The sequence below is a fragment of the Nematolebias whitei genome, chromosome 3 (genome assembly GCF_014905685.2).
Source record: "Nematolebias whitei isolate Nwh7 chromosome 3, NemWhi1, whole genome shotgun sequence".
NCBI lineage: Eukaryota > Metazoa > Chordata > Actinopteri > Cyprinodontiformes > Rivulidae > Nematolebias > Nematolebias whitei.
The window spans coordinates 45,758,949-45,771,165 of NC_056500.1; the positions used below are offsets into that span (position 1 = coordinate 45,758,949).

Here is a 12,217-nt window from a genome sequence, read left to right on the forward strand (position 1 = left end):
GCATTGAAGCAGTCATTCATGCAAAAGGATTCCCGACCAAGTATTGAGTGCATAACTGAACATGATTATTTGAAGGTTGGCGTTTTTTGTATTAAAAACACTTGTCTTTCATTGGTGGGATGAAATTTGCTAATTTTTTGGGACAGGCATTTTGGGTTTTCTTGAGCTGTATGCGGGCAGCACGGTGGCGCAACTGGTAGAGCTGCTGCCTCTCAGCGAGCAGGTCCTTGGTTCAAACCCCGGTCCAGGGGCCTTTCTGGGTGGAGTTTGCATGTTCTCTCCGTGCATGCGTGGGTTTTCTCCGGGTACTCCGGTTTCCTCCCACAGACCAAAAACATGCATGTTAGGCTGATTGGTGACTCTCTAAATTGTCCCTAGGTGTGAGTGAGAGAGTGAATGGTTGTTTGTCTCGTTTGTCTCTGTGTGGCCCTGTGATGGACTTGCGACCTGTCCAGGGTGTACCCCGCCCCTCGCACAGTGATTGCTGGACATGGGCACCGGCGACCCCCGTGACCCAAAAATGGAATAAACGGGTAAAGATAATGGATGGATGGATGGATGAGCTGTATGCCATAATCATCAGTATTAAAACAATTAAAGACCTGAAATATTTCAGTTGGTGTGCAACGAATCTGAAATGTATGAAAGTTTCATTTTTATCATTACATTATGGAAAATTATGACCTTTATCACAATATGCTAATTTTTTGAGAAGGACCTGTACATCCAAATAATGCAACGTTAAATCAAATGCCAATAATGTAACCAGCTGATGTTTTGTTTACATCCTCAGGACCCCAGCCCCCACAGAACCTCTCTCTGTCCCACGTGACCTTTAACTCAGCAATGATCACCTGGGGCCACCACCCAGGAAACATCTCAGATGGCTTTGTGATCAACGTGACCCGAGGGCTGAACACCAGGAGTCGCTTCCTGCCCAATGGGAAGTTAAGATCATACACAGTCCGTGAGCTGACACCAGGACAGCAGTACCACGTGGTGCTCACTTCTGTTCAGAACACGGAGCAGGGACAGATCCACAGTGTGCCACAGCATGTGGCCTTCACTACCTGTGAGTGTCAGCTGTGAGAATGTTCAGTGACAACGCATTACGACATTTTCCTCTGAAATCTGATGAGCTGTCCATAAAGTTGATCATAGTTAAGTAACATATGACATTTTTATTGTGTTACTTTTTATCTCACCCAGTGCCGATGCAGGTGAGAGTAGGGAGGAAAGAGAGGCCCACAGTGACGGGACAGGGAACTCAGACTGCACGCAAACTTTCTCCTCAAGACCTGGGAGAACCAACAGAAACAGGGAACTCAGAAGACTCGTTCAGGTACATGTGACGTTTAAATCAGCCTCAAAGCACAAGTATCAGTTTCACAGCTGAAGTTAAGCTCTTAGTGTTTGTCTCTGTGTGCTGCAGATACACTGAGCTGGTTGACAGTAGGGGAAAGATAACAGCTAAGTTCACGCATTTGCCTCGGAAAACTATTCGACATCGTGCAAGTAAGTTCAAGCCATCATGCAATAAACCTAGAAGAGAGAATCACCAGAAAATAGTCTGAAATAAAGTGTTTTTTTTTTATGTAGTTACAGTCATGGGGGAAAAGTTCACCCTCTGTCAGTTCAAGGGTTTTATGACTCAAGACATAATAAAAATGCTCATGTTGTATAGGGTAATTATTAAAATCTAACCTCTAACCTCAAGTAAACAAAGAACATACAACCATTTCCTCCATGTCATTATTTTATTAACAAAGATAAAACTAACTAACATTTAAAAAAGCTGTGTGTGGAAAAATTAAATACACTCTGCTGCTTCTACAGGATTTAAGAAGGAAAGTAGCAGCCAGGTGCTGCTGATCAGTTTTATCGATTAACTGATAATAATCAGTATGATCCCTCTATAAGAGCAGCTGTTCCTGATCAAACCGGTGTATTAGCACAGTTTTGAAAAGAATGTCTTTCTACAAAGGAGAAAAATATTCTAAAGTAAAAACTTTTGCAGGACAAATAAAAAATGACTGAACGAGTATAACTTTATTTGAAAGTGTTGCCAAAATAAATCCTCTTCTGTATAAAAAATTAAACATGGAAGCATGATTTAGGTTTGTAAAGGTGTGTGTCTGATTGAGCCACAACACTTGGAAAAAATGTCTTCTGGACATATAAGAGTAAAAATGTTTACCCATAATGCACAGCGCCATGTTTGGTGAAAACCTGTCCGTCTTGTGAGCATGATAACTTGAAAAATAAGTGAGGTACCAACTTCCATTTTTGTGTGTGGCTGCACAGGAAAAGTCCCTATCGAATACTGGGCTGCCATGTTAAATCCAAGATGGCCACCGCCAATTATACATGTAAACCAGCTACCCCAGCTATTTGAGGAAACTATGCTTTCTAGATTTTATATAACTTAAAAGTATAATCTCCTCAAATTATCGGGGTGGCTCTTGAGGTGGCTGAACATTAATCTCTTGTGGTCAAGGCCACCATTGGCCACCCCTCGGCTCCATCATTGCACCTGGAGGAGGATGAAGTTGCTCTTGGATCTGTCACTCTGCGCTGCCTAGGACAAGCAAAATCACAAACGCACATGAGCATCTTGCACCAAAAACATTAAAGTTTACTTCATTCCCTGTTCAGTTCAACTCCAGGAAAGCACTCATGTAGAAAACTACAAACATTCTCTGTTTAAATCCCTCAGTCATATATCAGCACACCGCTTGCTGAGCTGAAGATGAACTTCTCTGTAGACCAAAGGATTCTGGAGTCAAATGTGAAGTCTTCTGTCCGACAGCTAAGTTTGGACCAAACTGGGTCATGGAACAGAACTATGAGCCCAAAGCACAACATCAAAAAAAGAAAAGGGCACCAATGAAGGTGTTGCAATGGTCCAGTCAAAGTCCAAACTTCAACTTGACTGAGAAGTTGTGGTGAGGTCTTCAGAGAGATGGGCAGAGATTTCTGCAAACCTCAGTGAACTGAAGCCATGTTGTAAAGAAGAGTGGGCCAAAACTCCTCCACAACCATGTGAGAGACTGAACTCCTGCAGAAAACTTCTACGGAGATTTCATGCTGCAAAAGGAACCCAACACTTTTCAGTCAGGTCATCTGGACAGTTTCTTTTTTTTTTTGTGCTGAAACGTTTTACCTTCCATCCAGAAGGCTTCATCAGTCTGATGGAGCCTTCTGGAAGGAAGGTGAAACATTTCAGCACAAAAAAAGAAACTGTCCAGATGACCTGACTGAAAAGTGTTGGGTTGCATACCTGGATTATTGAGCATGGACTTTGTTGGCTGCAGAAGGAAGCTGCTGCATCATAAGGTGGACTCAGTTTTTCACACACAGCTTTTTACATTTTGGTTTAATTTTTGTTTGGAAAAAAATAACAAAATGCAATCTTTAGTGTTTTTGAACACCTTGAATCAGATTTAAATAATTTTAGAAGTTGATAAAGACTAGATTGTTTTATTATGCTAACTTACATAAAATACTAGAATTGAAAGAGCTTTTCTTTTCCTTATGATCGTAGTGTTCATCAGGATATTACTGTTTTCACTACAGTATTATGTCACAAAATGAAACTATACAATATTCATTTTATTTGCTCATCTTGACACATGGGAAAATCCTGCCGTGGTCCTGTGGACTGAGTGATTCTCATGTGAAAGGACTTTATCTGACATATGCTGTTCACTTCAACCAGCAGTTTACAAAATAAAATAAACCTATTGTTAAAATGTTAGCGATGATCTTTTTACAGAATGCTTTTCTTCCCACAGTTATTTTGTCCACGTGTTGAAACTGAAAACCTGTTGTTCTCTTTAGAAAATGTTTCCTCTTCATGGATCTTCTGCCTGTTTGATGATGTTAGACCAGCAGTGTCATAGCATTGTTTAATGCTGAGGAACATGCAGCATCTAAATCCTCTTGGTCATTATGCAGTTGTTTATTTTGTCTTCTCACAGGACATAACAGGAAATGTTTTGCCTTGCAGAACCTGATCCACCTATCGTGTTAGAAAAGCTGGAGGAAACGACAAACAAAATTAGCCTTGCACTTGAGATAGAAGAAAAAGGTTCAAGGACACAGCCTGGTGGGTGTTAACTGTTTCATTTTGCTTTGTTTTAATGGATGGTACTCCAGCCATGCATGTAATCCCAGCTAACATGGCTGTTGTATGCATGAGAATCATGTTCTGATGGGCCTTTAAGCACATGGTGTGGATAATGTGGGCCTTCACCTCCTTCTGTTGTGAGGACGTTAATGGCATCTGCCGTCTCTTTAGAGTCGCCTCAGGACTGCCATAGCCGCTCCTGCCAGAATGGAGGGACGTGTGTGAGCGACGGCGACTCTTTCATCTGCAGCTGTGCAGCCAGATTTAAAGGCAGACACTGTGAGCTGTGTAAGTTCTGCTTTTACTCTGCAGACACACGGGAACATGCAGAATGAGGAGGCTCAAATTGTTGTTGCTTGTCTAAATAGCTTGAGGTTCCCCATATGAAATGTTTTTGCCTATTTGTGTGTGTTTGTTGGATTATTTTTTATTAAACTATTAAGAAGTATTCACTGGATGTACATGTACAACTGATTTACTTTTGAACCCAGTTTAAGATGGTCGCCACAACCACTCAGACTTAGCTTAAATTAAAAGAGCTATAACTGAGTCAGTTGTACTGATATTGAGCTGAAATCTGGTGAGGTAGTAGCTGAGCATCATTCACAACACTTACTCTGACCACCAACAGATTGCACAACATCTTTGGGTAAAATGTTGGCATGCAAAGTGAGAAACACCAACATGTCACATGAAGCGGTACACAGTCGGGGAGATCATGCATGATGTCATGGTTGACCAGTAATGCCATCCCATCTCAGCATTTAATGTTAGAGTAAAACTATGGCATAAAAAACAGCAGGGGGTTTATGGTCCTTTAATTGTGTGAATGTTCATAAATCATTCTTACTACTGCGATCCATTTTTCTTCCATATGTTTATCATCGCATAACTTGTTCTGCAATTTTTGTTCTACTTCAACAATTCATGTATGAAAACGTTGGACTCATTCAGGACGTTCCTGCTGTGACGTTTGGTATTTGTGCAATTTTTACTTTTTGTAGTATTTAGCTTTTTCAGCCATGTTTTTCTCATTGAAAATGAAAGAAGCTCTCTTCACTCCTTCAAACTCTTTGTGCTGTTTACAACCTTTTACTGCTCATTTCAGCTTTTGCTCTGGTTCAGCATTTTTCAGCTTCTTTGCTAAATTCAGCATTTACTGCTACTTTATAGTTTTTTAGATTCAGAATCAGAGTCAGAGTTTCTTTGTCATTCGCACCCCATGTGGTACATGTGGTGAAGCAAAATAATGTACACAAGGTCCCAGTTACATCCAACAATAAAATTTAAAAGAAAAACAGTAATAACATCTAAGATATGAACATAGAAAAACATAAACTAAATATACACCAAGCACTAATAGCATAAAAACAAAAACAATACGCCGAACAGCAGCATGAACATGAGTCTATGTGAGTAGATGAGCATGCATGAACACATCAACATGAAACAGATCAGCAGCAACATGAAACAGATCAGCAGCAACATGAAACAGATCAGCAGCAACATGATGTGATGGTTCATAGTGATTATTCTGGTTAGAGATTCATGAGTCTAACAGCCTCAGGGTAGAATCTGTTCCTCAGTCTAGTGGTTCTACACTTAATGCTCCTCAACCTCCTTCCTGAGGGGAGCGGGGAAAAAGTATGTGTGCTGGGTGAGTGGGGTCCATCATGATACAGGTGGCCCTCTTCCTGCATCTGGAGGTGTAAATGTCTGTGATGGTGGGGAGACTGACTCCAACATCTTCTGTGCAGCCTTCACCACTCTCTGCAAAGCTTTTCTTTCTGCAGCTGTGCAGCCTCTATGACACACGTTGATGCTGGAGCACAGGATGTTCTCCACTGCACACCTGTAGAAGGAGGTGAGGACTGAGCTTCCCAGACCAGCTCGTCTCAGCCGCCTGAGGAAGAAGAGTCTCTGATGAGCTTTCTTGATCAGGCTGGTGGTGTTGTTGCTCCAGCTCAGGTTGTCATTCATGTTTACACCCAAGTTCTTGTAGCTGGAGACCACTTCCACTGCAGATCCTCTTATATTCGGGTGGGGGGTGGGGGTGGGGGGGTTTGTTCCTTCTGAAGTCCACGACCATCTCCTTTGTCTTCTTCACATTGATGTGAAGGTTGTTCTTCCTGCACCAGCTCTCCAGGTGTTCCACCTCCTGCCTGTAGCTGGACTCATCATTGTTTGTGATGCATCCCACCACCGCTGTATCATCTGCAAACTTTACAATGTGACAGCCTGGATGTGTAGCTGCACAATCTTACGTGAGCAGAGTGAACAGGAGAGGGCTCAACACACATCCCTGAGGAGAGCCAGTGCTGAGGGTTATGGTGGAGGAGGAGAAGTTGTGGATCCTCACTGACTGTGGTCTGTTTGTTAAGAAGTCTAGTACCCAGTTGCAAATGGAGGGGCTTAGTCCTAGTGTGGATAGTTTGTCCAGCAGGGTTTGTGGGATCATGGTGTTGAAGGCGGATGTGAAGTCCACAAAGAGCATACGGACGTAAGAGTCCTTCTGCTCCAGGTGGGTGAGAGCAGTGTGGACCACAGAGGAGATGGCGTTCTCTGTTGATCAGTTTTACTGTTAACTGTAGCATTTTTTTCCTGCTATTTTATTGATTTTTTTTGTTGCTAATTTCCACTTTTGTGATTGTTTTGAATAATTTCTACTTTTTATGCTTTCAGCCTCTTTCTGCTAATTTCAGCTTTTTTGTGTGTTTTTGTAATCTACTCTCTCTTCTTTGTTCAGCTTTTTATACACATTTTGGATGCTTTTTTTTATCCTGCTTTCTGCGTTTATTCCCCTGCCTTCATCAAATGTCAGCTGTTCAAATTCAACTCGCATTGACAGTTTAGTAATGAAATCTTTCAGCTCTGTTTCAGCTTCTTCAGCAGCTTTCAGCAAAAATCACTGAACAATAAGCATTCAACTCAAGTTCAATTCAATTCAGTTTATTTATATAGCACCAAGTCACAACAGACATGACGTCATCTCAGGGCACTGAACAGAAACATTCATAGATAAAATAATAATTTAACATTATTTATCTGAGGAGCAGCTTTGAATTTAACTTCATCACACAACTCTCATCTTGAGCAAGCATGAAGGCGACAGGGGAAAGGAAAAACTCCCTCATGAGGAAGAAACCTTTAGCAGAATCAGGCTCAGGACAAGTGACCATCTGCTTCAACCGGCTGGGTTTGAGAGGAACAGATACACAATGGCAGGTCAAGAATCTTAAGATAGAAATAGTATCAAATGAGAACTATTACATTTTAAGGAAATGAGGTCAGTTTGTCCTCTAGTAGTCTAAGCCAACCCTAACTATAGGATTTATCCAAAAAGGAAAGTCTTAAGCCCAGTCTTGAAACTGGACAGTTTTGTGGTATTGTATAAATCAGTACCTCAGTCCCTGTCGGCTGGTACTTTGCTTACTTTAAGCAGTTTTGTTTTTCCCTGTGTGAGTCAGCAGAACATTGTTAACACACAACTGTTTTTTGTTTGTTTTTATTCTCATCTTTCTAGAATCACGTAGAAAAATATTCAGGAACATTATTAGTTCTTGTTCAACACTGTTTATTCTGGTCTAAATATCAGGTGTGAAAATTTCACGTCAGGACTTTTTATGAAGGTGAAATGAGGCTTCTGTCTTCATAAGGAAAACTTGTGTTTCTAGTTTCCAAATGTTTGATTTGCAGGCATCTGTTAATGTTTCCTAATAATACTCAAACCATAAAGTGCAGATTTAACCTGCAGTAAATCTTTACTCTAAGCAGGAATGCATGATGACAGGAAGTAAAATGGGACGTTGCCAGCTGCCTGGGGGAAAAGTGTTTTTCCTATAATTATTTAAGTTTCAGAGGGAGAAGGAGTAGGAATTGAGTATGTACATTTTCCACAGTCGTCTTGAAACGATACACCATTTAAACACAATTGGAAAGATGGGGTCGAATGCTACTGTGATTATTACTCATGGTTATACTTCATCACATGAAATCAGTCTTATTGTTGGGTCATTTGTTGTTCTTAAAAGCAGCAAGCCCTTTAAAAGCAGCCTGGTTAAAACTGTGACTGTGGACCTGCTGCTGACTGATTTGTTGCAACAAACAGCTTCCAACCAGAAAGGCTGTAAAACTGCAGATATCACTGTCGTACCATCAACAATAAGAAAATATCACACATGTAGGAAATTATATCTGCTGTATGCACTCTGTAGGATGTGTACAGCATTGTGAACTATTACAAATTTTGTCTGGGTACTCAGACTCTGTACAAAGTATTTAGGGGGTTCTGGTGACACATTTTTCATAATATTTGTTTTTCCTGAACTGAGCTCTGATTCAATGGAAGTCAGTGAGTACACTCTATACTCTGGAAGGATTTTAAACAACATCCTGTCTTACAGCAGTGACAGAGACATACTGGGGGAAAGAAGACAGAATTACACACATCTTGGCGTAAAAATCATATAAGTGTAAAGTTTGTGGGAATAAAAAGTTTGCAAACATTTTGGAAAGTTTTAGACGTCTTGAGGGTTAAAGTGTGTGATGTAGTTCAACATTCAGTGATTGAGTTCTTGTAAATTCTAGATCTTAAACTGTGGTTGTGTAAAAATTTGTGACAGTGCCGTTCAGTCAACTAAACGTCATGACATGTTTAAACTGTGAGAGATGTTTCTGCTGTGAAGCTCCAGAGAGCTGGCTTTTCTCACTCCATCATAATCCTAAAGATTTTTGTATTTTTCTCCTTGTTTTAAGATAATTGTTCGTTGTGGCATGATCTACTGTTACCACAGCTCAGAATAAACTATTCCTTATCAGCTGCACATTTACACATATTTATTTTATTTTTTCATGGGGGAGTGGTGGTGCAGAGGTTAGAGGTCGTGGGCCTGTGAGAACCTGACTAACAACATCAAAATGTTGTCTGCTTTCCGATAGGCAAAGGTAACCACTGGAGGTAGCGATAAGCACCTTTGCTTGCAGCCTCTCCTCCAAGGGGTCCGGAAGCTTACTTCAGCGCCGTGGTATTACCTGTAGCTGTCTAAAGTGGCCTCATTAAGGCTGCGGCGAGGTGATTCATCCAGAATATTAACGACCTTAAATCCGTGAGTCACACCCTAATCTCACTCTGTTACCTCGATCATCCAAGCAGCAGGGATCGGATCTTCTGGTCCAGAGAAACTCGCGTTGTGGCCGCTCACCTCTTACGTTAGCGTTGCAATTGTTAACTGTTCTGGTAATCTTTAGGGCCCTGGAAACGGGCTCAAGGGTGTTGTTTATCAACTAGGAAACCTTTACAAAAACCTCCTGTTATTGGTGTTGTTAAGTGAACCAAGCATTTCCATGTTTTGCTCATTAAGGGTGAAATAACAGTCCAGATTTGTACGTTTTGCTTTGCTTTTAATCAATAGTTTGCGCAGGGGTACAGCAACAGGCACAATTTTATAATGAGTAATTTATCATGAGTACATGGGATACACTTTCTTCCCTAAACAAGGCGATGACTACTATCTGTGGAAATTCTAAACCTCAAGAGCCCTTGAGGGTTTACAGATACTGCCTTCACATAAACCTTTCACAACTCAAGCCAAAAAATGTTCTCTCTCAGCTCCCTCATGAACCAGAAACACCTTCGAGCAAATCTCACTAGTAGCCAATTCAGTACTTCTAAATTTATTCTGTATGCTGTTCTTCCAATTTGATGAAACAATTTAGTCAGAGCAGAGTAAGAATGAGGTCGTCCGCTTACCATGATTTTGGAATGCCCCTTAGTGAGACACTTGTGGAGGTAAGGGCAGATCTCCTGTTCTCTAGGAGAGAGATACAGGCCGACCTCAAAGGCAGGTGCAACTATTTCCAAATTAGAAGATCAGAGTTTGGACGGGCCCAGGTCATGCATTATAGAAGTAGGAAACTCATCCAGTTCGAGTGTTGACGAAAGAAAGCTTACATCCAATCCCATGTTAGTGAAGAAAAGAGTTAACTTCCATCATCATCTCAAAACTGGTAAAATCCAATCTCCTTTTTGGGCTCCTTCTGATCCTGATGAGCTGCCCCTCGCCTGTAATTCTCTCTGCTCAGCTCCTTGGTTCAGCTCCGACTCTGCATGGACCCAGTTCATTCTGCCCAGTCTGTATTTAAAGACTTATTCATCCCTCCTCCTCTTAAGGAGGGGTTATGGAAAATTACATCATCTTTTTTCCAGTAACTTCTCTGCTGTTTTGCACCTCAACCGGTTCAGACCGGTTTTCTCGGTACTTTCCAGAACTTGTTTTGCTCAAAGATGAGTCATCATGAGATGAGTTGTGTTTGAACTCTCTGACTCTTGTTCTGCTCGAGGCATGTCCAGACTTGTTTCTCTGTTTCATGAGGCCTCTTCAACTTTACCATTTCACAAGCAAAAGTGAATCACACAATCTTACATAAGATTATACAATGTTTTAAAGATTAACACTTCCATTAATTGATTATGTGTTGATTATTAGTAAAACAGTAAAACAGTTTAGTTACACGTTATCAAAACAGTAAAACTCTTTGGTTACATTATCATTTTCAGCTTGATTTAAAGCAGGAGTTCAGTCCTGCTGCTGAGGAGAACTTTTGATCAGGCTTAATTTTTCTTAAAGCTGGTGGTCTGTTCATGCATTATCATCACAGACACCTGGTTTATTGACACCCCCTTCTTGAAGTCGGATCTTTCTCCTCATTGGCTCCAGGTTCGCAGTAACCTAGCCCTCCTGTTCTCCCTCCCAGGAGTCAACCACCGTCATGTTGTCCAGGTCTGCGTTCGAAGTGGATTGCTCCGCCTGATCTTCATCCGGCGCCGCTCGCTTCCTGGGTACCCTGACCTCCTGGGCCGGGACAGCGGATTGACTTGCTGGGTCGATCTCCGTTAGGTCAGCCGATCTAGAAGACTGAAGGGTCGGCGGGATCTCAACAAGGGGTGAACCTACAGGAGTAATGTTTTCTATTATGACCTGCCTCCTAATTTGAGGGGTTGTGGCAACTAAAATGGGCATCTGACGAAGCTGTTTCAGCCGCATAGGGGCAACCTGTAACCCTTCAGATTCAGTAGTTTCTGAATGGGTCAAGCCTTCCGGTGTTAAGATCGGAGGCTCAGAATCAGATGGACTGGTTGGGTCAGTGAGAGCCGTGCCGTCGGTACTCAGAGGACCGGATCGGCTCGCCTCGCTACTTAAATACCTGTCAAAGTCATCCAGGTAGTTTTCCAGGAGACTTAGATCGTTATGATCTAATGGAAGTGCAGTCGATCTTCCAGGGGATATCTCCACCTCCATGGGCTCGGTTTCATTATAGGATGTAGTTGGCAAAAGGTCAGGTGGGCCATTAGTTGGTTCCTGGGGCTGGCTGGCTATCTCGGGTGGGGTTGTAGGGACACTAACACTGGCTCGTCTACCTTCTTCCCTAGCTACCATGGGCACGGAGACTACCGGAGGGCTAGTCGTTAACCCTGCCGTTAAAATGACCATGATAGATGAGGACGTGAGCTCTCGGGGCTCCTGTGTGACCCTAAAGGAGGGGCCGTGAACCAACGGCAACCCCGTGGCCAGATGGTAGGCTACATGCCTGGTAGTTTTATTTGTGTTTTCCCAGAGTTTTACTATTACTGGGTAATATGTGGCTCTCCTAGGGATGGCTATTCTAGGTATATAGGGTTCAGAGCCCTCGGCCGAGGTCCAGATGACCTTGCAGGTGCTCTCTACCTCCCAGCACTCTTCTGCAGACACCTGAGGAAGACTGGCGGGCTCGTCAGAGACCAAAATACCATGTACTCCAGTCGCAATTATAACTTTAGAGTGGCAGCCCTGGCACCACCATGTTGGACCTACGGCCCATAAAAATCGGGTATCATCCAACCCCAAAAGGCAATAGCAACAGACCATTTGAGGTCCTATTGCTGTTGAATTTGTGGGGCGTTGAACCTGCATTTTGACTGTTGGGGCCTTTCCTTTATTTACTTCTTAGAGTAAGGTTTTCTTAAACCGATAAAGGGTGGTTCTGCCCTGTCGTCTGACTATCTCACAATAGGTGCGGGTAATGAATTTCTCCCACTCTTCCAATTGGTTT

General features: G+C 42.2%; 1 protein-coding gene across 1 annotated transcript in view; it reads left to right on the plus strand.

Annotated features, from left to right (window-relative positions):
• Positions 1-12,217, plus strand: part of sned1 (sushi, nidogen and EGF-like domains 1) — an 82,380-nt gene that overhangs the window by 43,139 nt on the left and 27,024 nt on the right. The window contains 5 exon segments of the mRNA XM_037675013.1: positions 794-1,072; positions 1,210-1,342; positions 1,433-1,515; positions 4,010-4,108; positions 4,301-4,417. Coding sequence (XP_037530941.1) covers positions 794-1,072; positions 1,210-1,342; positions 1,433-1,515; positions 4,010-4,108; positions 4,301-4,417 — 711 coding nt within the window.